The 27,262-nt window shown below is 35.3% G+C and overlaps 1 protein-coding gene across 30 annotated transcripts in view; it reads left to right on the forward strand.

Annotated features, from left to right (window-relative positions):
- BBX (BBX high mobility group box domain containing) overlaps positions 1-27,262 on the forward strand; it is a 119,286-nt gene that overhangs the window by 84,446 nt on the left and 7,578 nt on the right. For all 30 annotated transcript variants that reach the window (XM_026663959.2, XM_087966515.1, XM_087966508.1 and 27 more), the window contains 10 exons: positions 1,858-2,056; positions 3,244-3,311; positions 10,623-10,703; positions 11,519-11,599; positions 13,487-13,546; positions 16,229-16,309; positions 19,916-20,834; positions 22,323-22,461; positions 23,611-23,759; positions 25,496-25,615. In XM_026663959.2, coding sequence (XP_026519744.2) covers positions 1,858-2,056; positions 3,244-3,311; positions 10,623-10,703; positions 11,519-11,599; positions 13,487-13,546; positions 16,229-16,309; positions 19,916-20,834; positions 22,323-22,461; positions 23,611-23,759; positions 25,496-25,615 — 1,897 coding nt within the window. The remainder of the gene's footprint in view (positions 1-1,857; positions 2,057-3,243; positions 3,312-10,622; positions 10,704-11,518; positions 11,600-13,486; positions 13,547-16,228; positions 16,310-19,915; positions 20,835-22,322; positions 22,462-23,610; positions 23,760-25,495; positions 25,616-27,262) is intronic.

Here is a 27,262-nt window from a genome sequence, read left to right on the forward strand (position 1 = left end):
TACCTTTGCATAGAGTTAATTTTCAAAGACGAATGTCAACAAAGGTGTTTTTGAGTTAAGTATAAAATATAAGATTATACTTAGATAAGATGATTCTCCAGTTATTCAGGAATTAAATAATTAATATCACTAAGTTCTCTTCCTTAGCAGTGCATTTACAGGATAATTTAGCATTATTTCAAATAGTTTTACTATGCAGTCCTATTCTTTCCTGTTCAGAAATACATCTTAAAGATATTTTGAATATAGAGCTACAATAGAAAATGATAAATACCTATTTGTTTTTGAGCCATATATAAGTAGTCCTTGAGTTAAACTATCATAGATCCTTCCCATTAGAGTTACAAGTGGTGATGACCATTAAGTAAGGTGATTTTGCTTAAGGATCCCCACCTGATGCAGCTATTCAGTAAACTTGTAGGTCGTTAAGCAGAGCACACGATCTGTCAGGGTAGGCCCTTGGAGGTCTAGTGCAGTCCCAAGCCTGCCTTCTCTGGAACTCCAAGGTCTCCATCACCACTTCTGACACGCTCTGCTTGTCATCCCTTGGGACCCCATGGATATTGCCCGATCCCCACCCCACTGTACCAGGCCCCACATTCTCTTCCTCACTTCTATTTTGAAGATTTCTGAGCCTCATGTTGGGGAAAGAGGACAGACCACATGTCTCTGTGCCATGTTTTTCCAGAAGAGACTATCATTTTCATTGCACCTGCAATTGCTTAACACAGTCTGCCCAGGACTGCAGAAAGCTTCTGCAAAATATCTTAAGGATTTGCAGGTGCACTGAAAATGTTTGCTGCTTGAGGGAGGAAGCCATATATGGCACTGGGATGCGTGGTCTTCCCTTCTTCTCCAACATGAGGTCCAGAGATCTTCAAAAAGTAGCTGTGCAATGGCTAATGGGCATGTGAAGAAAAAGCCGAAGCCTCGGTCCCAATGGGGAAGGATGGGAGCAAAAGAGGTGGAGTGATGCAGCAGTGTCCCTGCGGTCAATTGTAAAGGCAAATGTTCCTGGGGGCACTGCAATGGCCATAACTTCAAAACTGGATTATATATGGCTTTTAGGAAGTCTGTCGTAATTTTGAATGACAGTTAAGTGACTGGTCGTATCTCAATCTGTAATGAGATATCTGTAATGAAATTAGGAGACTGATGATTAAAATATGGACAATGAATTAATTGAAGAAATGAAGTAGATACATGAAACACTGAGCAGTAAATTACATATTAGGGATAATGTAATGTAATAGGAAATTTATCTTTGATGAACAAAGCCTTAATTCATGGGGCAGGAAATTATTGTATAATATTTCTATAAAAACATATGGTTTAAAAGCTGTTAAGAAGGCCGAAGCCTACAGTACAGTACTATGCCTCTTGTGATATGAGTCTAAAAGTAAGTTCCACATTTTCTATTGAAAAGAAACAATATGACTAAGTGTTCAACCCAGTAATGTTCATTCCAAGAATGTGTAAGAAACATTCAATTAAACATATAATTTTTATTCTTTATGTGGTTTAAGAGTATAACAGCAGTAATTAGCAACAAAAACTTGCCATTGAGCCTCCTTAACATTTCTTTGTTCTACAGCAAGAAATATACATAGAAAATAAAGGTTTGTATTTTCAGTGGCATTCCTTATTTTAGGGAAAGTTTGTCTTTGTTATGATGTGTACAGGAAGGCATGACACATTTATTTCAGGGAGCAGCTCTCACTTCAGTATGGCAATTTTCAAATGGCCATGGGTGGACTGCTTGTTTGATGGCATAAATGATCTGTTAACCTAAAACTAATCCATTTTTCTCAAATAAATGTGCTGTGCCTTAAAGTAAATTATCTGTTCTTCTCATAGTATAAAGATGCATTTATGAAAGCAAATCCTGGCTACAAATGGTGTCCACCTACAAACAAACCTGTGAAAACTCAGTCACCCACAATAACAAATCGAAAAAAGCTTTGGGCTTTCCCATCAGAAGTTACAAAAGATTTGCCTAGTCCAAAAAAGCTGATGAAGACAGAAGAAACCCCTCAGCTGAATTTTGCAATGGCAGGTAAGTTTGTCAACCCCGGTCTTACAAGCTTACCAGAAGGATGCTTTGAGTTGTGGCTTTTACTTGTAGAAAACAAAAACAAAACAAAAAATGACTAAGTCCCCTTCATATATTCATTTCCCAACATTAAAACCTTCCTACATTAGAATAAAGGCATATTTAGTTTTGCATTTCATTCACATAGTGTCTAACTGTGGTATCTTCCTGAGCCATCAGTATAATAGTAAAAATTTTATTTCCCTTGTTTTTCAGAAGCTGTCCTCAAATATTATGCTGATTGCAAGTAGTTGCTTAATCAGTTATTACTGAATCCTGTCATTCTTGTTCCTGGAGGGGGAGGGGGGTAATTATGTTCTTCTGCCCTACTCCCATTGGAGAAGACTTAGAATGCCAAATTATAGCAGCTTCTAAACAGTAAATAACTTGGAATGGTACTCCATATGAAGTCTAAACAGTACCAACCTTTTGGCTTTCAAGATCTGGCTGTTTAAAAAGCCATTAGGAGAATGGTTGTATGGTGAGTCCGCCACCACATGGGCAATAGTTAGTGTTCGGATTGTTTCCTGTGGTGTATCAATGGCTTCTAATCTAAGTTGACTGTTGTTAGGCTTAGATTTAAAAAAAACTTTATAATTTATTTTGAATGTTTGCACATTTTGTAAGCTGCTCAGAACTATTCTGGAATTAAATTTCAGTAATAAAATATAAATAAATATCTAAACAATTTGCAGGTCATATCGGTAACTTTTTGGTAATTTATTTGTCATAATAAATATGTTATTGTATATAGAGTGATTGTTTTTAAGTTATTCTGATTCATTTTTCTTAACATGATGTTCTATTTTTTAAAAGTAAATATCTTGTATTACAAGATATCAAATATCTTGATTCTTTTTTCTGTTAAAGGAGTCAAAATAGCTGTATGGTTGTTTATGTAGGCATATAAACACACACACACACACACACACACACACACACACAACCCCTAACAGTTTTCTTCAAGAAAAGACAAAATCCATTTTTCCCAACATATTTTGAGACACCTTTCTTCTAGGTTAAGATATGCAGTTATTACAGGTTCCTTCACTATTAAAGCTCCAGATGTTTAAGGCAAGATGTTTGCCTAAACTATTTCTAAATAAATATTTTGACTAAAATGTTTCCATATATAATTTCTTTTCTGTCAGATCCTACGCAAATGGGAGGCCTCAGCATGCTACTGTTAGCAGGAGAACATGCCTTGACTGCACAAGAAGTAAGTAATTATCTTTACTGTTTAATTATTTCTTTAAAAAAAGAAAATGTTTAATAGGTTACATTACTACATAATGTAGTTTCACAGCTATTTGGTACATCTTTTGCTTGGATTATTGACATCATTTTAACATTTAAGAGTTTTTTTTTTAACTGAAAGAGCTGATTATAAAATATCTACTACTTCGACACTGCCTTCCCCCCCTATATTTAGAGGATTAGGAGTATGCACAAAGAGAGTATGAGGGAAAGAAGGCAGAAGACAACCTGTCGCATAGCTTTATTTCCCTCAAAAATTGATACAGTTCTTTGTATTGTACAGCATGAGAATTAAATGATTAAGGAAATACAACCAAACCTTTTTATATATGTAGTTACAAGAGATCTGAAATCAAGAGAAAATTCTCCATTTTAGTTGTTAAGACATAAGAATTTATTTGTCATTACACTCGCAAGTGGGTGCAACGAAATGAGGTGCTCTTCCACAAAGTAAAACTGGACAAACACCACTAAAAAGAAAAAAAATTTAAACTAAACACAACCAACCATACAATAATCTCTATGCAATTTAAAAATGTAAATACCCCATTACTCTCAGCCATTAAATTCCACAAAAATTCTTATGACCCTGCATTCAAACTCAAAACTGCACTTGGATAAAAACTATTCTTAAATCTGGTCGTCCTTGTTCTTAATACCCTAAATCTCCTTCTCGATGGTAATAGTTCAAAGAGCTGATGTCCCGGATGAGAGGAGTCATTCAATATATTAAGTATCTTCCTCTTAGATCTATTCCTATACAGTTCTTCCAAAGAGGGGAGTGAGCAGCCAATGATGTTTTGGGCCATCTTGATCACCCTCTGAATTGCCTTTTTCTCTGCCACTGTGCAGCTCGAGAACCATACACAGAGACAGTAGGATAATATACTCTCAATTGAACTCCGATAGAAGGTAGTCAATAGACTCTCAGCCAGTTGTTGTTTCCTAAGAATCCTTAGTAAATACAACCGTTGTTGTGCCTTCTTAATTAAAGCAGCGGTGTTTGCACTCCAAGTCAGGTCATTTGTAATGATGGTCCCGAGAAACTTACATTCAACCACCTGTTCCACACGAACTCCCTCTATATTAAAAAGGATATCTGAATGACAATGGAAAAAATAGCTTCAAAGAAAAATCCTCCTTCTTTGATGTGCAAAAGTTTCAGAATGTTTCACATTCAAAATGTCTGCATCGTTTGCAGTTAGCAGGAGTTGATCAGTGGTCAAAAAGTATATTTCTATCCAGAATGATGGTTTAGAACTCAAAATGGGGCTTTCCAGATTTCAAAGGATTTAATTAAGAATCATTTTCAGATTCCTTACATTTAATAACAAGTGAGATTCTGAAACAAAATGTGAATGTGAAGAATTTTTGTTTCAAGCACCACTAGCTGCATTCCATTTCTATTCCTCAAACCATTGAGGAACCCAACTATTTTTTTCTTTTTATCTGTTCCATACAATTGCCCCATTTGTTTTGAGGTATTTTCTTCCCCAGTCGGTAGTTCATAGGCAAACTGCCATATCCACTTGTTGTGGCTCGGAGGTTTGAGCCTGCTCTGTTAGAGGACGAAGACTTAGACAATGAGGAAGAGGAGGATTTGGCTTTGAGGTTTGAGCCTGCTTTGTTAGAGGACGAAGACTTGGACAATGAGGAAGAGGAGGATTTGGCTCTGAGGTTTGAGCCTGCTTTGTTAGAGGATTTGGAGTTGCCTTCCTCCCCAGGACTTTCCTCTTCGGCAAGACCTTCCTCCCTGATTGTGCCTCAGGTGTCGGCAGATAACCAGGAGAGCGTATCAGAGCCTCTGACTGAAGATCAAGCTGAGGAATGCTGGCTTGATGCGAGGCAACGGCGCAGGCAAAAGTGTGAGCTGCAACGCAGAAAGAAAGGACGAATCAGAGACTGAGATGAGGGACTGACACGCCCCACAGGGAATAAAAGTGGGTGTGTTCACTCTGGGAACTTGTTCGGGACAATGTGTTACTTAGTGAGAGAAGCTTCGGAAGTATCCTGTGTGTGATTTATATTCCTGCTTTCTTGTCGGACTTGGCAGACAGTTTGTGTGAGACTGCCAAGAACTTTATCAGCTCAAGGAAATTAACCCTGTAATTACTGGACTTTCTTGTTTGTATTCGGTTGGAAATTTGGACTTCTCACCTTGTTGGTACAGGTGAGACATAACATCCACTTGCTGGATTAGCTCTGTATTCGGATAGACTGAAGGAGTAGATCAGAATGTGAAGATTCCCCTAAACTCAAGCAGCAGATGGGGCCTGGGGAGCCATGGTCAGGGGAGCCTTCAGCTGTTGGACATGGAAACTAGCAAGGTCTTACAAATCAGGCACTTATCGCTATGCAGATAAAATATTCCACACTTCCTAGCTGGAACTGCCTTTAAAGATAATTTGGAAACTACTGTTGTTCAGTGTATGGTGGCTTGATGGTTGGTGACAATAATCCATTGAATAGTACAATGCACGTGCTAAAGTTCCTGCACGTGTTTGAAATAGTTTTCCAGATCAAGTTCAAAGTGCTGGCATTAGCTTACAAGTCCCACGTGGCTTGAAACTAATTAAACCTGGCTTGCTGGCTTATTGTAAAACAGTTAAATCATTTGTGATTTAAGATTCATTTTTTCCTTTGAATTTTGATTGATTATATTCTAGTTACAATTTTTATTTTAGATGTTTAGGGTTTATAGAAGATGGAGAAATTGAGTTTTTTGAATGACTGCTGTGCATTTTAGTCTATTTTGAGTCTTTGTGGATGGCCATTATATGAGCAAGTATTGTAGTGTTTTCTTTACAAGACAGTTTTTCTCCTTCTGTTTCTAAAGAGTTTGTTATTTAAGAGAGCTGTTAGCTGCTTGAATTCCGCATTGAAACATGCAAATTGCCATTTACACTAATCTTGGAAACACTTAGAACATTGCTCAATATAAAGTAAAAATTGAATCTTTTTCCAACCAAAGCAATTAATATAGGGCAGTGGTGGCTAATAATTTTGGGTTTCTATGCCAAAAAATGTGTGCACTCGTGTGCCAGCACCCAGAAGGCAGTGCATGCCCTCTATGCATGCACACGTAATCCCCACCCACCCCCCACCCACTCCTTACCTGCACTGCGCCTCACAGCTGATTTTCGGCTGGTTTAAGGCCTTTTCCAGCCTCCCAAAGGCTTGAAGAAGGCTTCTGCAGGCTTTGCAGGCCAAAAACTAGCCCCGTTTTGTCACTTCCGATATTTTCAGTTAAACAGGAAGTGATGAAATGGGGTTAGTTTTCGGCCTGCAGAAGCCTTCCTCAAGCCTTTGGGAGGCCGAAAAAAGGCTTCAAACTGGCCAAAAATCAGCTGTGAGGTATGCGCATGCCCAGTGAGGTAAGTTTGCCTGCAGCTCGCTTGCCAGCACAAATGTCTGTGTGCCACATGTGGCACGTGTGCCATAAGGTTTGCCTTCACGGATATAGGGAGTCCTTGTTTAACAACAATAATCTAGATTGGTAACTTTGTTGCTAAGTGCTTTGGTAGTAAAGTGTGACATCATATGCTTGTGCCAACTTATGCCGGCAATTGTAGTTGCTCTGTTTGCCATTATTTAGCAAATCCTGTCCAGTCATTAACTGCTATGTCACATGATCACAATTCACAACCTCTTCCTGGCACAAATGGCAATCATAAGATGCTGTGACTATTGTAACTGCGAGTCAACTGCTAAGCACCAGGGATGGGATTCTCCAGGTTTAACAACTGGTTTGGTGATCATGCAATTTGCGTGCGATCATTTAAGTAACACAGCTGAGAAGTGGCCGATTGTACAGTGGCAGATAGGACAGGACTCCAAAGGTTTAATGTCATTGCCCAGAGGATCATTGGTTGCCCTCTCCCCTCTTTAGAAGAGCTTTATAACACAGCTGAGAAGTGGCTCGGGAATCTTCCATGATAAACACTAGGTTGTCAGCAAATTCTTGCAATTTAAAATTTTCTTTTTTAATTTCTAACCCTTTTATCTGAGGCTCTTGCTGAATTATCCTTGCTTAATACTTCAAGTGTAAATATGAATAATAACGATGAGAGTGGGCACCCTTGCCTTGTGTCTTTCTGTATATTAAAGTTATTTGTCGCTTCTCCATTTATTATTATTTTGGCTTCTTGTTTTGAGTATATTGCCATGATTATGTTTAAGAAATTTTCGCCAATGTTCATATATTTTAATTGCTGTAATAAGAACATCCAATTAACATTATCAAAGGCTTTCTGAGCATCGAGAAATAGTAGTGCTACTTGACATTTGCTATGTGATTCATAGAATTGAAGGATATCCAAGTCTGTCTTTATATTGTGTTTCGTTTGTTTTTTCAGCAGAAAGCCATTTTGGTCACTATGGATAAATTCGTTTAGGTAATTTTTGAGTCTTTCAGCTATAATCATGGTGAAAATCTTGTAGTCTGTGTTCAGGAATGATATTGGTCTATAATTTTGGATCCGTTTCTGGTCTGCATCATCTTTTTGTATCAGTACAATGTTGGCTTCTGTCCAGGATTTTGGTATTTTTGCCTCTTGTAGGACTGCATTAAAAACTTCCAATAGGGATTGGCTCAGAATATTTTGTTGTTCTTTATACAACTCTGCCAGTAGTCCATCTGGACCAGGCGCCTTATTGTTTTTTTGTTTGTCAATTGCCTTGGTAATTTCTGACATTCAAATTCTTATCATGTGATGCAGAAATGCTGCAGTGGCTACCACTGCAGGGACCAGTTAGAAGTGTTCTTCAGCACCAGCATAACTGTCTGTATGGCTGGTCATTAAACAAGGACAACCTGTAGATGCATTGTTAATTCAGTTTTTTCATGAATGGAAGCCTTCATCCACGAATTTATAGAAGATTAAGAGAATTTGTCAGCATAAATATTTTCTCTAAGCATTTATGCCAGCTTAAGTACAGGCAGTCCTAGGATTATGACCAGTAGTTCAGCAAATATTCAGAGTTACAACAATGCTGAATAAATGGTACTTATGACCAGTACTCAAAGTTCCATTCATCACAGTACCCAACAGTCATATGATTGCAATTAGGGCACTTAGCAATCAGTACATACTTACAGTATTTGTAATGTACTGCAGTCATATGATCCACCTTTGCAACCTTCGCTACCAGTTTCCTACTAGCAAGGTTAGTGGAAAAGACAGCAGGGAAGATCACAAGTTGTTTCTGGAAGCTGATCTTGCAGCTTTTTCTTTAGGAGCCCCACTGTGAAATAAGAACAAGATCCCAGGGATCTCATAAGCTATAGCACTGCCCTGCCAGCCTCCAGCTCTGGCTCACCCACAACCATTACCAAGCTACCATACCTCTGCTGACCTATCCATACTCTGTCACACTGGTCCACAATCCCCTCAACCCACCCATGCTCTGTAGCACCCCCTTAGCTGTTGCATCCACAGCCCCTTCACATCCCTGCACTCATTGTGTGGAATTCTTACCTCCTCCTGCTTAATGACCCATATGATCCTGGAGTGACAATGGCAACCGGTATTGCTGTTGCTAAGCAATGCAGTCATGCAACATCATGCTTTATGATCACATCACTGAATGACAGAAATTCCAATTCCAATTGCCTGAGGACTTCTCAGGAAACAACAACTGAATGAAAAACTGCTGGTGACCTTCTACCGCTGCACCACAGAGCATATTTTAACCTATTGCACCTGTGTATGGTTTGTTGATTGCACAGTGGCAGATAGGACAGCACTCCAAAGGGTTAATGTCATTGCCCAGTGGATCATTGGTTGCCCTCTCCCCTCTTTGGAAGAGCTTTATAGTTCCTGCTGCCTTAAGAAAGTTCAAAACATTCTTAAAGATCCATCTCATTCTGGGCACCCTTTTTTTGAACTATTATCATCTGGCAGATGGTACAGGATAATAAAAACAAGGACAAATAGGCTGAAAAACAGCTTCTCTCCCAGGGCAGTAACTATATTGAATTCTACTGTATAGTGCAATATTAATGCAATATTGGGTTTTCAATTCAGTTGTATAGAATGTGAAGGATGTGTGTTTGTGTTTATTTTTATAGTTATAATGTACACTGAAGATGGCATTTAATTTCATTGTGCAAGGTGAAATGACAAAATAAAGTAAACTACCGTAAACTATAGTAGAGTAGCAGTACTGTAATGCTATCACAGTTCCATTTAGAAAATCATATTTCTACAAAGTTCTAAGAATTTAATTGTAGATTGAAGGCACTTCCTAAAAACCTCATAAATATATTGCAGAACAATGCCTATGATTGTCATCTTTTCTAATCTTTCCTAAACTTTAGTCTTTTTAATTAGAATAAATTAGGAGAAATATTAATAGTGTTAGAGCAGAAAAAAACACTTTTCCATTCGTAATTTTCATGTGTATTTCATTGGTAGAGATTAAATAGTATTGTGTTCCATTAAGAATATATTTTATGACAATTAAGCTAATTGTAGTAATGATTATCTGCTAAACAGTTTCATGGATATTGACAATTACTAATTTTGCTTAGCTTCTTATAAAAAACTTAATTATAGGGAAGCTGTCTCTTGTAGCAAAAAGCTGTGAATGATTTAGATGCTTTTTAATGTTTGTACCTGATAATGAAAATGAACAATCAATGCAGTTATGTGACAAAAAAATTTAAGTACAAATTGCACCCTTTAGATTATAAAATGAAATTTAAATGAAATGAAAATGAAAGTTCTGATTGCTGTTTTACTTTTATTCCTAAACCACCTTTCAGTTTTATGGTAGAATGGAAGATAATCGTTGTTTGCTCTTTAGTGTATTTGTATATGAAAATCAGAAAGATCTTTGCATTTAGTCTTCCTGAATGCGATTGCAACCCTTATATTAACTCTACTCATTTTTGTTGGGAATTCCTATTTCTGATCTCATGTTTGTTTGTTTGTTTGTTTGTTTGTTTATAAAATTCTTTTAGTATATGAGGAACCTTGTCTTTTATCTGTTCCTTTTTCTTCTTCAAATTAGGTTAAATCAACATTTCTACTGCAAGTCTTTTTGCTTATAATTTTTATGACTGTTGTCTTTTATTCAGTTTCTCTTCAGATAGGTATTATTCTCTTCTCTCTCTTCCTCCCTCCCTCCCTCTCTCTCACACACACATTTTCCTTTTTTCCAGTATATTGTAAATCTCCAAGAAAAAAGTTATTGGTCTTATATATTGTTGAATTTTTTTTTGATTATTTGTTCAAACCTTAAATTTTCCTTCTTATATTGTTTACTTTAGGTTTCTTCAAATACATGTCATTCTGATTCCCCTAATTCTACTGAAGGATGTCTAAACTCAACAATGTTACAATTTGCTGAGGTAAACTCCTTATAATGACCATTTTTTGTTAAGTGGTACAGCAACAGTTTATAATTACTGAAAAATATTTCCTTAAAGGAATACAATTTAATTCCATGACAGCCTTAGTTATCATGCAATTATTACTTCTTGTAAATAAAGTAGTATTGGATTCAGATTGGAAAAACTATTTTTTTCAAAAGTTTTTTTAATCCCACCTTTATATTACTTGAGTTATTATTAATAACTCAAGGCAGCGATCATATCCAATACTCCTTCGTCCTTCTATTTTTTTTTCTACAAAAATAATCTTGTGAAGTGAGTAGAGATGAGAAAGAATGACAGGCCTTAAGTTACCCAGCCAGCTTTCATGCCTAAGGTGAAACTAGAACTCAGCTGGTTTCTAGTCTGGTACCTTAACTGCTAACCATTATTCTAGTGCTTCTAAACATTTAACATGCAATATGAGATGCATAATTTCATTCAGCTAATAGAAATATTCAGTTAAAATCTTTGATTTAATAAAAGCTGTTGAAGACTATTTTTGCTATTCCCTATTTGCCTATTTATGAGGTTGGGGTTTTTTGTAAGATTTTCATTGTTAAATTATATCATTTTTTTTAAAGCTACTTGCTTTGGAAAATGGTTTATTCATATTCCTTATATGCTCATACATGCTACACAGTCACTTTCATTCAGTTGGGCAGCTTCATATATTTGATAAATAAATAATGCTCAATTATAATGTGGCCACAAATATCATTTGTGTTATATGTCATTTGACATATAACTGTTAATAACCTCGTGGTTGTTTTGAAAAAATACTTTTCCATTAGATTTCTTCAAATCTGTCAAAGGGAACTGTTCCTGAAAATCCAAAAGAAAGTGATGAATCAACTCTACTTCAGTTCTCAGAGGTAAAACTATACTAAACTCTTAATTTTGTAAAAAATATAATGTAGCTGTAGCTGTATATGTTATATTTTGTTATATATGATTTTAATCCCAATTACACATTGGATAGTTATATACTGCTCAAATGGAGGATTGGATTGGCAATATAAGAAAAGAATGCAATATAATGTGCAGAATAATCTTCACAGCAAGGGCATGTCACATATTGATTCTAGCACTGATCTGAATGCAGGTAGTCTTTATTTAGCAATCACAGTTGGGACCAGCAACTCAGTTGTTAACCACGACTTTTCTTATCATCCTACATCATTTTTCCTTGTTTTATAGACCCACAAATGTTGTAAATGCTAGAATTAGTCGTTAGTTACTTTTTCAGATATCCTTGTAGTTGCAAATGGTCAGTTACAAACGAGGCTGTCACTAAACATGAACTATAGTATTATCTTTTGAGTTGAGTATTTGTAAATTACTTACCTGATGTAATAAATCCAAATAATATGTTGAATTGTAGTTCCCTCTCCTTGAAGTTACTGAGAAGTATTGTACCAGTAGTACTGTACTTCTAGTATATACATATACAATATCCATTAGTTATGTATATGTTTAATAATTCAGAGACAACCAAAACAGTAGTCAGGATTCTGAATATCAGTGAGAAATATGCTTTAATTCTGCATATGTAAAACTTTGTTCCATCTTCACATATTTTTTCACATTTTTATCAGTCTTTTCCCTATTTTACTATTTCTTGCACATTTTTCTTATTTCCATACTTATCTAATTTTAAGATCAGTGGTGGGATTCTACCAGTTTGGGCGAACCGGTAGTAAAAAATATTACTGTTTGGGCGAACAAGTAGTAAAACAACAGCTACCAGTTCAGCTGAACCAGTATTTTTTTTCCTCCTGATGATCAGCTGTGCAGAGATTCCCCCTCGCTGTCTTACTGCTTCACCCATGAGGCTTCCCTGAGGCCCAGGAGCAAAAAGGGGCACACGGGGGGTGTCCATGCTCCATTTTTTGCCTTCCCAGGCCTCAGGGAAGCCTTCTGGGAGCAAAAACGCCCCCCAGGAGGCTTGCCTGGGGCCCAGGAGGAAAAAAAAATGGAGCAGGAAGGGTGCTGCACAAAAAGAGTGAGAAGAAGAAGCCATGCCACCCAGTGACATGGCCATGCCCACCTAGCCACTTCCACCTAGCCATGCCCACAGGACCGATAGTTAAAATATTTGCATCCCACCCCTATTTAAGATGGCAAATTTCTAATAGCATCAGTTCATTATTTCTCATTTAATAGTATGCAAATAGTATGCATTTACAAAAATTGTAAAATTCTTACAATTTTATTAAATGTATTATAGCATCTCGGAACCAATTTTGAAATGAAAAGATCAAAGGCTGACTACTAATTTTTGCATAAGAAAAAAAAATTACTTTTCCACAATCATCTGTTTCTTTTTAGAATATCAAAGGTGAAAAAAAGGAAAGCATGGTTGATTGACTGATGAAACCAGGGATTGATTGTAGAATAAACCATAAATTTCTCATTTGTAAATTTCCAATTAAGCTAAAGCAGCAGTCAGCTAGTTTCCACAATATGATCTTGTGTGTCTACCTATCATTTTTAAAGAGAGAACCAAAATTACTTTGAAATCCTGAAACTTTTTGATAGGGGTTCAGAAGAATTGTGAAAAAAATGAGACATTGAATCTTGGAATCTACAGTAAAATTGTAACTTTTAGGATAACACTGGTAGGAACAACACAGATTATGCTAGTACTGCCAGAATAAAATATCCTAAAAGGAATAAGTTTTCCATGTATGTGTTAGTTTTCACTTAAAGGACTTAATTCCTTTCTGCTTATTTTAAAATCTGTATATCTTTGCTTCCAGTTGAAGGGCCCTGAGTCAATCAAGCATTGTAGAAAATCAGCACTCTTCCAGTTGGCTGAGGTAATTTTGTTTTATTAATTTTATGATCTTTGGAAAAAGAGGCACCAGAAGTATATTCCAAAGGGTACAGTTGAGAATTGTCTATGTTAGCGCAGATCACCCCAATTATTAATGTGATGTAACTTATTTTTAGAACACAAATTGATTTTTTATCAGATCATGAATCTTAAATCTGCCTGTAAAATGCTTTTACAGGTAGTAAGAGAAGACAGATATTAATAGTTTCAGCAAAAGTTTTACTGATCTGTCTTTTCCATAATATATGAAAGGTAGATATATATATAGAAACTGCAAAACATTGATCATCACTTTAAAGCATACACCACTTCTTAAATGGTATTTAAAAAAAATTGGATTCCAGTGATGTTACATTGTTTTGCAACCCCAACCTCTAAACAGAATCCCAATCCCATAAATTCCTATAAAACTTTCATGTTTCTAGAAATCTGGAACTGAAAATAATACTCTAGTTCTGAAAAGATGCTTTAATTTATATACAATTTTGTAGCAAAAAGTGCAAGTATAATTCTTCAAATATTACTTCATTGTATACCAAGCAACATATTCTGTGAGGGAAATGTGAATTTTCATGTACAACTAACTAAAATAAATATCAATATTATTCCCACATAAATTTCTAAAATATTCTTTTCAACATTTTCTAACTTCAAGTTCGTTTTAGATCATTTCCTCAGTTTTACATCTATTTCCATTCACTTCATTTCAAATTATTTTATCAGTGTTATTTTTGTCCTCATTTACTCTGTTTACAGGTTCTTGGTTTAGTCCCCTTCATTTTTTCCAAAAACGTTTTATTTGCATCAAAATTCTTTGTTCAGTGCCTTTTGCAATGTTTTTTGCAACTATATTTTCATCTATATCTAAGCATCCTTGCCTTACTTCTGTGGCACTTTGTAACATAATTCCTTTCATTCTGTCCCAAGTACTGTATTTTTCAGAGTATAAGACACACTTTTTCCACCCCCAAAAGTGGGTGGAAATGTCTTGTGTGTTATACAACAAATGTTGCTGAAGCCCTGCCCACCAGCCCCCACTCTTTGACATTTGCCTCCTTGCAGCAAACAGCAAAAAGACTGTTTCAGCTTCAGGACAGCCTGATTATCACAAGCAGCTGATTGTCAGTTGGATCGACTTCCTGACAATTGCCATTGCTATTGCTGCCTCCGCACGCCCCATTTTTGGCCTCTGCATGCCCCATTTTCTGCCTCCACACACCCCATTTTCCGCCTGTTCTGATCCCCGCTGCCCAGAACAGGCCAAAAATGGGGTGTACGGAGGCTGAAAATGGGATGCAGAGGCCAAAAATGGGGCATGCAGAGGCGGCAATAGGCTATGCACCCTGAAACAGCTGATGGTCAGGAGGCTGATCCAACCAACAATCAGCTGCTTGTGCTAATCAGGCTGTGCTGAAACTGAAACTGAAACAGGCTGTTTGCTGCAAGGAGGCAAATTGCTGGGAGGTGAAGGCAGAGGCAGATTTTTTTTCTTGTTTTGTTCCACAAAAGCTAGGAGCATCTTATACTTCGAAGTGTCTTATATTCTGAAAAATATAGTAGTCCCCTTATTATCTTCTTTCACATTCCTTCTTTTACAAGATTACCCTGTCTTTAATACTTTTTCATAGGCCAGCATTTTCTATCCTTGCAATTCTGTTTTCACTCTAATTTTCTTTTCTTTTTTTTCATCATATTCATTTTTTCTCAAAAGCCAGCCAGAGTTCAGAACCTTCCATCAGCCTTGTATCCCTCCCTAATTCTCTCAGCTTTCAACAGTCAACATGTTTTCAGATAAATTCATTTGCCATGTTTACACATTAATAGACCGTGGCTTAAGTCATGTATTTTAAATAAACATAACTTTTCCTTAGCAAATAAATTCTATTCATTATTCTTTTTCATTTGAGCTTCCAAATCATTTCCCCTATACTTTTGTTTCATTCTCACTCATCAGTTTATAGAACCTTACAGAATACTTTCCCTCACAACATATTAATTCAGAATGTTGCATAATAGTCAGATAAAATAAATATAATATAAATGATTTAAAAGACAATATAGACAATACTACCTCAAACACAGATAGAGTAGTTATAATAATGACACTAAATACAGCATGAAATCTCAATAATACAGAGTCAATTAGCCAACTACACCTCCCCTGTCATTTCAAACCTAATTATTTTTCACTGTTAGAAGTAAGTGTTGCATTCCAATGGCTGTAAGAGCATGGTTTTAGCACAGTTCAGTTCACAGAAGAGTCCTTTTTTCTTTTAAATGGAAGGAGGAAAGAAGAAGAGAAATTCAAATAGCTGATGCTCTTGGAATTCTAGTGCATGGCTTCATTGCATCTATTTTATATGTACATAAAATTTAAATGAACTACCATGAAAATAAAAAACGTTTGCAATTTCCAGTTGTGTAGTTATGTAACATTTAAATTTTATTTGTATTGGTATAATTCATTCTTGCTATAAAAACTGAATTGAAATTGAACCTAGTTGATGGAATATTTTTTATTTTTATGGAACTCCGGTATTCCAAATATTGCTGTCAAATGTGAAGCTTCCATAAATATTCAGTGTTCACCTTGAAGATGCAACTTTATCAGTGACTTTGTAATATTATTTGCTTCAACCCCTCACTTTCTTTATTTCTACTTTAGATCTCATCAAGTACATCCCATTCAGGTCCTTCTGAATTAACGAAACAGTGTGGGACATCAGCATTGTTTCAGTTGGCAGAGGTAGTATTAAAATCCTGTGGCTTAATTACTACTGGTACATTTGGGAAATAGGAGCTGAATGATGCTGGTTGCCAAAGTCTAGGAAATAGAGCTCTAGTACAGACATAATTAGCATCGTTGTTTATAGAAGCTTAAATTATTGTTCATGTCAAGAATCTAGATTTATCTTGTCTAACCATTAGGCATGTAGTCTCCGTAGTACCAAGGTTACAAACAGCTAGCTCAGGAAACAGTGGCCTACTGAGGTAGAGCATAATTGTAAAGTCCATACAGAATTTCTCTTAATTTTAAACATTTCATATTGATGTATGAATAAATTGTATCACTCATCACTTTTATGGGCCTTGACCAGTTGCAGACTATAAAAGAGAAATCATGGAAACTATTTCTCATTCAGAGAGTGAGATTCTTAAATCCACCCAAACACTAAACTATAAGACATCCTTTTCCCACTATGTTCAACCAAAGCAGTATGCCAAGGACACAATAGCTCTCTTGCTTCCACAGATGAGTGTCCTAAAGCTGTATCCAGCTACATGGTCTCTACCTCACCTTACATTCTCAAGCCTGTCAGTGTCTCAGAGGTAGTAGTTAATCAAGAATAAATTACTTTCTAAAGATACCTTCTTATTGTTTAAGCTATATACCTTGCCCTCTATCATTGTCTTTCTTCCACAGTTGGTGATTTATAATTCTCGATAAAGATAGCAAACAAATGGGGATAAATTCTTGTTTTTTATGTTGAATTAATTCCCTCAAATTTGATCAGAAAGGGGAAAGAAAATAATTGTAAAGAACCTTCTTTGAGTGTTGCAATGTAAGATTTCAGGCACAGTCAAACGTGAACATCAATCTAGAATTCATTGAAATTGCATATAAATCTGTTTAGTACATGGCACATATTTATATATTTGCACCGAGAATCAACCGAGTGCCAATAAATTATATATATTTTTCAGACAATGTATAATATACTTTTATTGTTATTTTCATGTGTGCAACTTTTAAAAACAAAAAGTGAAGTAAAAGCAGCTTCAGGAATGATATACTAAGTTTCCAAGGGAAGGCAAACAAATAGCAGATGAATTTTAACATATTTTGAGTAATACATTGTAAAAACATTTGAGAGTATATAAAGCATTTAAACTATTTTTCTTTTCTTTTTTAAACATTTTAGGGGTAAGACCTTAATTGGCTTGCTGTCCAAGAGGGTTCAGTTCTTTGTTAATGTTAATGAAATAAACACTGTTAATTAGGTACATGTCTGCAGTATCACATTCCATGCAAATTTTACAACAGCGATTTCCTCTATGGGTAAATTCAATGCATTCAATTTGCAATAAAATACTGCATTTTGTAATAAAATATTGACAAGCAGGCTAGATCTTATGCAAAAAATTTATTACACACATATATATAGCATACACATATACATTGTGTTCTTCTTAAGAAAAAGCAGTATTATGCAAAACACAAACATAATAAAATAATAATAATAAAGTCAAATAATTTAAAGACATGAGATCAAAATAAAAAGGAAACATAACTAAAACAAATACCATACACTTTATTTCTCCATACAAGTAATCTTTGATTTACAACAGTTTATTTAGTGACCATTCAAAGTTACAATGGCACTGAAAAAAGTGACCTATGACCATTTTCCATACTTATGACCATTGCAGCATTCCTCAAGTCACACGATCAAATTTCGGAAGCTTGGCAACTGACTCAATAGTTATGAGGGTTGCAGTGTCCAGGGTCATGTGATCACCTTTTGTGACTTTTTAACAAGCAAAGTCCACGGGGAAGCCAGATTCACTTAACAACTATTTTATTAATTTAACAACTGCTGTGATACACTTAACAACTGTGGCAGCCGAGGTTGTAAAATGTGACAAAAGTCACTTAACAAATGTCTTGCTTAGCAACAAAAATGTTGGGCTCAATTGTGGTTGTACACTGAGGACTACCTATACTTTCTAGCCTTATAAATTGCATGAACTGACTTTTGCTATTTAAATTTCTTTACCTCTCCCTTTTTCTGAATATCATCAATTCCATATTTCTTAGTCCTTCCCATCCTGTGGAACTACTCATTCTTTATACATTTGATTCTCATTCATTCTGTCCACATGATCAAACAAAGATTATTTATTTATGTTGTCAATTATGCTTTGTATTCGCTCCCCTATATATTATGTCCCTAAAATAAATATTGACACACTGTAGTTTTTTGTTATCATTCACTTCCATTATTTTTAATTTATTTATTGAATTTATATTGCTGCCTATTTGCCCATGGTGACTCGAGGTGGCTTACAGAATGTAAAACCATATTTAAAATAAAAAACAATAAAAGCTAATAAAAAGAATCAAATAAATTAATAAAGTACAATAGAACAAAATCTGGGAAAAAGTAAATAAAAAATCACCTCCAACTCCCACCCCCGCCCCAACTACAGCAGATCACATGAGCCATTTGATGGACTCCATCCCGCTCTGGGTTCCCCAGGCCCACTGGCAGAATTTTCCTTATTAAATACTGGAAACTTTTAGCTCAGTATTCATCATTATGTCAGATATGCAGCAATGTAAGCTTCTATGCCAGAAATGAAACCAGAGCCTAGTTTTAAACCAAGCATACTCAGTTGACTTAGCCTTCCATCCTTCCAAGGTCGGTAAAATGAGGATCCAGATGGTTGGGGGCAATATGCTGTAAACCACTTAGAGGGGGTGGTAAAGCACTGTGAAATAGTATATAAGTCTAAATGCTACTGCTACTGCTATTGCTCACGTTATTCTATGGAGGACAGAATCTGTACAAACACAGAATCTCCTAAATCCTTTTTACATCCCACCAACTTTGAGGCAAATGCAGCATGCTGACAAATTCAAACTGCAAGAAATGTATTAAATTAAGAATTTTGTGCTTTTATAAAAGCATTTTTAATATGAAACTCTAAAAGAATGTCAGCAAAGCTATCACTGCCATTTTATTAGCTTTATACCAATAAATTATTATTATACCCTTGATATTATTTTCTTTGGAATTGTTTAAAAAGCAACAACTTTGTAGATGAAACTGAGTCTAAAACTGACACGTTGGATCAGTTCCTGAAGTATAGCTGTTATTTAAAATCTCTTAAGTAGGGTTCCATGTGTATACAGTACAGAAATTAAAAGGTACTATGCAAGTACTCTAGATTTGATTTTTTTTTGAGAACTCGTACAGCTTAATTGAAATTGAAATAAGCTGTGTTTTCACCATGCCTTTCAATGATTTTACTACCAGGTTGCTTGGAGTACATAATTGAATGTGATGTGTTTACCATTGTAGACAGTTAATTTATTAGTCTAATATATACTTGTTCCAAAGTATTTGTATATAATTTGTATATTCCCAGCTTTCAAAGAGTTCAGTGCAGTCACCACGAAGACACAAAATTGTTTTTGTTAGATGTATCTTCCATGGTATATAGTATAAGAAATATAGAATGCACTGCTACTAAAATGAGTATACCAATGCTATAGTAATTTGTAGAACTGTTATGCAATCTTTAAAATTCCATAATAAAGGAGAATTAATATTGGACTTCGTTTCAGATGTGCCTTGCATCAGAGGAAGTAAAAGGGAGAGAACCTGAGAAGGCAAAAAATGAAACAGCCAGGATTGTCAAAACACTGGAAGCATCTGAACAGATGAAAGTTGAAGATTCAGAGAAAGCAAAAGTAAAAACAGAAAAATCTCAGAAATTGAAGGGACAAGAACATGAAAAGGCAAAGACTGGAGTTTTCGAAGAGGTAACAAGGTGTAAACATATTTCAGATCCAGCTTTGAACAGCATTACATTAGTTGGACATGACAGTGCAACAGCAAAAGATGCTGCGTGCTGTTCCCATGAGCTGACATCAGTAGCTGACATCAGCACTTTAGGATTAAACAAGCCAGAAAAACTGAAGAAGAAAAAGAAGAAAAATAAACTGGACCGGCAAGGACTTGAAAAATGTACTCCTAAAAAGACTTGCAAAAAAAGGCAGTCTTCCGAATCAGATATTGAGAGTGTCATTTATACTATTGAAGCAGTTGCAAAAGGGGACTGGGGGACAGAGAGACTTACAGAAATGTCCCATAAGAAAATTCGCCTTTCTTCTGCAGTGAAAGGCAATATTTTGGACACAAAGTCACCAAAGAAGAAAGTAAAATCAAAAGAAAAAAGAGCACTGAAAGAAAAATGTTTAGAGACCACCAAAGAAGCAAAGCCGCCTGATTTTTTTAGTGTTAAAGATAACAAGGATGTACCATGTGAAGTATCTGAAAACACAATAGCAGATATTCTAACCCCAGCAGAGGATATAATAACACAGAGTTTACCAGATCAAGTAAAAATTGAGGACAGTGACTGTAATAAAAAGGCAGAAATTTGTGGGTCGAGAAAATCTGAAAGAGCTTGCAAAGGTGCACTGTACAAAACACTGGTGTCAGAAGGCATGCTTACATCTCTGCGTTCCAATGTTGACAGAGGTATTTAGCTTTTAATATGTCCATCTCAAAATTTTAAAACCCACAAAATTATAATGAATTGTGTTTTTATGTTTCATTATTCATATAATTCCTTCTAGTCTTTGACAATAAGTCTGCTTTCAGTGAGCTTATTTCTAGAATATGTGTCAGTAATAATAGCAAATGGCTGCATATCTTCTCTCCATGTTTTAAATTACTTATTTATAAAACTTTTAACGTGCCATGTGGTTCAAATGCAATGCAAAGGCTTTTTCCAGATGGAACAAAAAGAAGAGGCTAGCAAGTTCAAACTAAGATCTATCAAACAAATGATAAGCCATATTTTCCAAAATATTCAATCACCTTGGTGATACTTAAAGCCTAACTTCAAGAATTGGTATTTTAGGTGCATTGTTGTACATCATAGGTTTTACAGCAACCTCTAAAGCCATTTTATGTCATTGATAATATTGGGGAGTCTATCCTAATCTTCCCCACATACTTTGAAATTTTGTTAGAATGTAGCTAACCTTCATACCATAATGAATAATTGGTACTTCGGAGGGCTGTTCTTAATTCATATCCCAAATCCTCCTTCCACATTTTTAGATCTTAATTAGAAAAAAATCTTTCATACCATGGCTGTACCCCTCAAAACATTTGCTCTTATACATTTGCTGTTACATAAACGATTGCTCATTGAGGCTGAACATTGTACTAATAAAAAACAAAAACCAGCACCTACAACCATTGTGCAAGATATATAGATCATATGCAAAAATCTTCCAAGAATGCATTTATTTCTTCATTGCTTATAGTTGTAGCTCACTTTTTTCCTGTGGATTCATAGGATTCCAAGGTAGTTTTTCACCCAGAGATTAATCAGCCCTCAGCTTCAAGCAAACTGGGATCTGAATAAATGCTATGGCATGAAAAGATTTTTACATCCAATTATAAACAGTACTAGTTTATCATTTTCAATACATAGAGAGGAGAGTGTCTAAGCTAATACTCAATTTCCCTTTGTATATTTGTTTATGTGAGTCTCTTTGGAGCTCTTAGGAATATGTGCGGGGGGTGGGGGTGGTTTAAACATACATTTCCATTTTTAGCCTTAAGGATAGTAGCTATCTGGTTGCTTAGTAAAACTTTATATGAAGGCTGTAAAATGCTAACTATGAATTATTAAACAATGATTGCTATGGATGTATTTGTTATTTAAGTAGATTATTTTCCTCTTTCATTCCTTAGTTCTAGGTTCATACTTACTAATTAGCATTAAATTATACTACTTATATCAATTCATGGGGACTTGCTCAGAAATTGCCATATTAAATGATGATGTAACGCTTTTGTGAGTCCTAGGATAGTCTCTGATGAATACCTAGTGAGATGAATCAGTCATCCTACTTAGCAAAAAAGCAATAATTTATGTTTCTAGTGTGTCTCTGTTACAAAGTTTCCCAGTAATTTCCATGCAATTTTTCTTTTTTCTACTCACTTTCTTAGGAAAACGAAGCTCAGGAAAAGGTGGCAACTCTGATCAGGAAGGATGCTGGAATGAAGAGACTTGGGCATTTTCCTTAAGTGGGGCAAGTGGGAACAAAAAGTTAAAAAGAAGTAAGCCAAAGGAAGACGTTGTTTTGGGGTAAGTGATATAATAAGTATGTAAGGTTACAAGTTACTTTCAAAATAGTTTGGTAATCATTATAAATGAAATATCTTGTTAAACAGATATCTTGCTCATTTTTTGTCACTTTTGTCAGTTTCAAAAGGAGAGATACAAATAGTAACAAACAAGGGTATAAACACACACAAACACATGCATGAATGCATACATACATACACCAATTGGTTCTTTAGCTTAGATTACATGTTGAATTTTGAATATTATACAATTATCACAACAGTTACTGAGAAATGTAATTATATTGTCAAAGTTACATGTGAAAGACCTTTAGGAAAATCAGCCTATACTATCTGGATCATGATTTCTTTGATTTGCAAATTTTAGATTTGCAAAAATGATGTACAAAATTTAGATTTGAAGTTAAGTCAAACTATAGTGAACTGTTTTCAGTTACGTACATGTATACCCTATATACTCATGGATAAGTCAAGAATGTTACATCCCCAAAACTGTTTCACTTATCCCAATGGGCTTATCTGCAAATAGTACTTTTTAAAAATACCCGTATTGACTCACAGATAAGCTGATCCTTTATTTTTTAAACTAAAATACATGAAATAATTATAATAATTATTTGACTTATCACAAATTAAAATAAAAAAATTGAGGCTAATCCAAGGTACCTTTTCCATGGCATTTTGATTAAAAATTCAAGGATCAGGTTATCTGCACATGGGTTTATCTGCAAGTTTATATGGTACTTTAAAAGTGCAAGACATGAAAAATCATTTGTGTGCAGCCTATACATGCAAAACTGCCCTGCACAGGAGCAAATCATAATATTGTTTGATGAATAGGTCACCTCATTGATTACCTATACATGGCTAAGGGAATACAGCCATACTGACCCTGCTAGATCTTTTGGTCACCTTTTATACTATTAAAATTGTATGCTTCAATGAGAGCTGGGAATTGCTCTTCTTTAATGGTTCTGCTTTTTCATGAGTGGATAGTGCCAGACTGTAGGAAAGAGAATTCAGGTTCTAGAAGATTCTAGCACTTGGGTCCTAAGGCTAGACCATTTCCCCTATTTTATTCAATATCTTAATAGTATATTAAAAACTACATTATTTTAATCTGTTTGGTTTTCTGTTTTCACATCTTTAGCTTAGCAAAACTTGAAGAAGAATTTGAGAAAAAGTTCAACAGCCTTCCTCAATACAGTCCCATTACATTTGATCGTAAAAATGCCTCGCTACCAAGAAAAAAGAAGAAAGTTGGCAGTTATGCTGTAGACCAAACAAAATCTAACAAAGGTAAGCACTTACAGCAATGCAAACTCACTTGAAGCCACATTTTTAGATCAGAAGTGCTACTCTTCATTTATGCATGAAGATAAATGAAGGAATGTCAGAATTTTTGCATTCTTTTCCTATTTTTCCACTGACATTTCAGAGGGCTAGAAAAGACAAATCTAGAATCCAGGGCTGTTTTGTGTAATATATTTCTGTTTTATAATTCATTACTGATACTTTTCAGAATGACAGTTTGGTGGAGTGGTTAAAGTATCAGGCTAGAAACCAGGAGACTCTTAAATTCTAGTCCTGTCTTGGGCATGAAGCAATGGGGTAACCTTGGGCCAGTCACTTTCTCTCAACCCTAGGAAAAAGGCAATGGCCAATGAAAAAAAAACATGCCAAGAAAACTGCAGCCTCCAAGAATGGGACATAATTTAACATCAGGGGAAAAAAGTTCCTGCTCTTTAGGTCCTAAAGTTGGGACCTTAAAAAAGCCTATTAGGAGTCCTTGAATCTTCATCTCTCTTCTGTGTTTTTATTTGTGTGTGTGAAGCATTAGCCAATTAGGACATATGAGGATTCATGAAATAACACTATAAAGTGTTAGCCCTGTGAAATATAATCTAGCAAAAGTTAATCAAGATTGCACATGATACCTGTAGAACTAGAGATTCATCCACCCCAGAGATCAGTAATGCTGCTGAGTCAAAGCTTTCCTACCAATCAGTTAGAAATTATATTTGTTCACTCCTTTTCTCATACAGATTGTGAACAAATTGGTTAACTAAGCTATTTTTAATGTTGCTTCAGTATTAAATACATTGCTTCATATGATATTTAATATGTTACAATACTTTACTGTTGCCAAGCGATGTCACTGCAGCTAAGTTACTTTTATTGCTCATAAATGAGCTTTTTTCTCTACAAGTATAATTGAAAGCATTTTCCTCAGGGAGGAAACTAGTTATTTCATGTTACTTAAGTAGAGATACCCATAAGAAAAATACTGAAAATAAAACAAATTAGTAAATAATTCAACTTGAAGAATTCTAATACAGTGGCTTGTGTGAAAACAATCCAATTTAGTTAAGGTTAAGTTACTTTATTTGCTTTTTATGGGATGAAATAGTGAATCAACATTTGAAATATTGTTCCTATGAGTCTTTGTCTTACAACCACAATTGGAATCAGAATTTCCATTGCTAAGCAATATGATCGTTCACTGAGTCATGCCCGATTTTATGACTTTTTGTTGCTAAGCAAATCACCGCAGTTATTACACTAATCACATGGTAAGTGAATCTGACTTTCTCCATTGAATTTCCCTGTCAGATGCCTTCTCACACATTACCAGTGAGAGGACCAGTTATAAGTCACTTTTTTAGTGTCATCAAAACTTTGGATGTCATTAAACAAACGGTCATAAATAGAGGATTACCTATAATTTAAAAAATATATCAAAAGTGTTATAGAACAATAGCACTGCTAATAATGTGTTCATTGCTGTCCAGTTCCAGTGTGCAGATAAAAACTTTGAATGAAATAACTAAATACTGTAGTGACTCTTTTAAGTCTTATTGAAACTACAGTAGATAGATTTTTCCTTAGCTTCTTACATTTATTTAGAATTTCTTACAAGATCTGTATAGAATATTTTGCTAACAGTCAAGTAGCTTCTCCATTGCAACCTAATTCTAGCACCAATGAGGTGTTAGGGAAAAATAACAGCTCTAACTTTCTTCTAAATATTCCAGAGTCTGTGGTAATACAAGAACCTTTGGTTGGAAGTCAGAAGAGAAAAGCAAGGAAAACCAAGATCACGCATCTTGTCCGGACAGCAGATGGTCGAGTTTCACCAGCAGGGCAAGGTCTGGGTAAGTACTAGTATATGACTGATTTTCTTTGGCTACTACTACAAATTCATTCATTACTCAAATTTCTCTGTGAGTTCCAGGAATCATAGAAACACAAAAGAAAACGCAAAAATGTAGATTTGTAAGCTATTAGTTGTTTTAAAAGCCTGGTACAAATGAATATATCTTGTGTTATTAGTGTTACACAGTTTCAGAATGAAGTGTTGTGTAAAGAATTTTAAAAATCACATATACTTAAGAAATAACTTGAAAACAATGCCCATGACCATTCCAAAAATATGCCCTAATTTTTTTTATCAAAATGTCCAGATTTCTGGTACAAAGATTTCTTGAATTATAATTTTTGGGATTGTGTCACTATTTTAAAAGTCTTAAAAAGAAATGAACCTATCCTGAATTAATCTAAGTTCATTGAATTTATACCTAATTACTCGATCAATGTACATCAAGAAAACTATACATAATGAATCATGTAATATTTTATGTCTTGTGACTAGATAGTATAACTACTTAGCATAGAGCAGGTTCATCTTGTAGCAACTATATGAACTATGGTTCCTTTCCTTCAGTAATAAAATTAATCCAAGGACATTTTGGTAATCTCTTTGATCTCCTTCATCCAACATATCTATTGTTTCCCTCTTATATTTACCTCAATCTTACCAGGCATAATCATTCTTTTCTAACCCATCATATACTTGTGTTGCATGCACAACACTTAGTAAGCCTTTATCTGGTCAGATGTAATTCATTGGTTCTATTTGTAGCTCATAATGCTTTTATTAACATATCAAAATCTATAATTTAAAAGTAACTGTTTTCTTTTCACTTTTTTTCAGGTTCCAGCTTTCACAGCTGGGCATTATTATTAAAAAGACAACTCCTTTAATTATTTAGATATTTGTTGTCACCAAAATGTTCTTATCCTTTTTTACCATTTATCATTATATCCTTTCCTAGGATAATCTAGGATTGCAAGTTTCAAAAGATACAAAGCTTTGAATAAAGCTTCAAATAAAGGAACTTCCCATACTTATTTTAGGAAGCTACATTAACCCCTTGCTTCTAAGGGGAAATTGCAACAACACCTATTTAGGAGCCTCTCCAAGCCTTTCAATGTACGGAGAAAGCTATGAAGAGCTTTCTTTGACCAGCCCTTAGAGGAGCCACACATACACACCTGGCTAAAGGTCACCCAGCTCACCCAGCATTTTCTGCATGGCATGGTGACAATAGAATGACAGCCAGCTTGCTGCCCCCTCAGATTGCACCAAAGAACATCCAGATCATTGGTTTCAGTAAGTGCTGCCAGTTATCCCAGAGTGATACTGGGAGGGGCCTGCCTTCGTGGGTAGTAAGGAAGAGAGGCAACTGTTATGTTTTCACACTTGTCAAATGTTCTGGCAATGCCAGAAGGGAAGCATTCCTGACTTCCTCACAACCACATTAAGAATTTACAACCACAGTTTACCTGTATAGGATACTGTCCAATGCTGGGGAAGAGTCAAATGGCATGTCCTCCATCAGCCTTATTGGCAAGCATCCCTGACCAAAACTTCTCCCAGACCGAGTATCTCCATTGGAAACAATGCTAAATCCACCCAGCTTCAGAAGTATTTCAGCCAGCATTAGCAAAGAAAGATGAGA

This window comes from Notechis scutatus, chromosome 5 (assembly GCF_049901735.1).
Source record: "Notechis scutatus isolate UNSWTSFEM ecotype Mainland chromosome 5, rNotScu1.2, whole genome shotgun sequence".
NCBI classification, from domain to species: Eukaryota; Metazoa; Chordata; class Lepidosauria; order Squamata; family Elapidae; genus Notechis; species Notechis scutatus.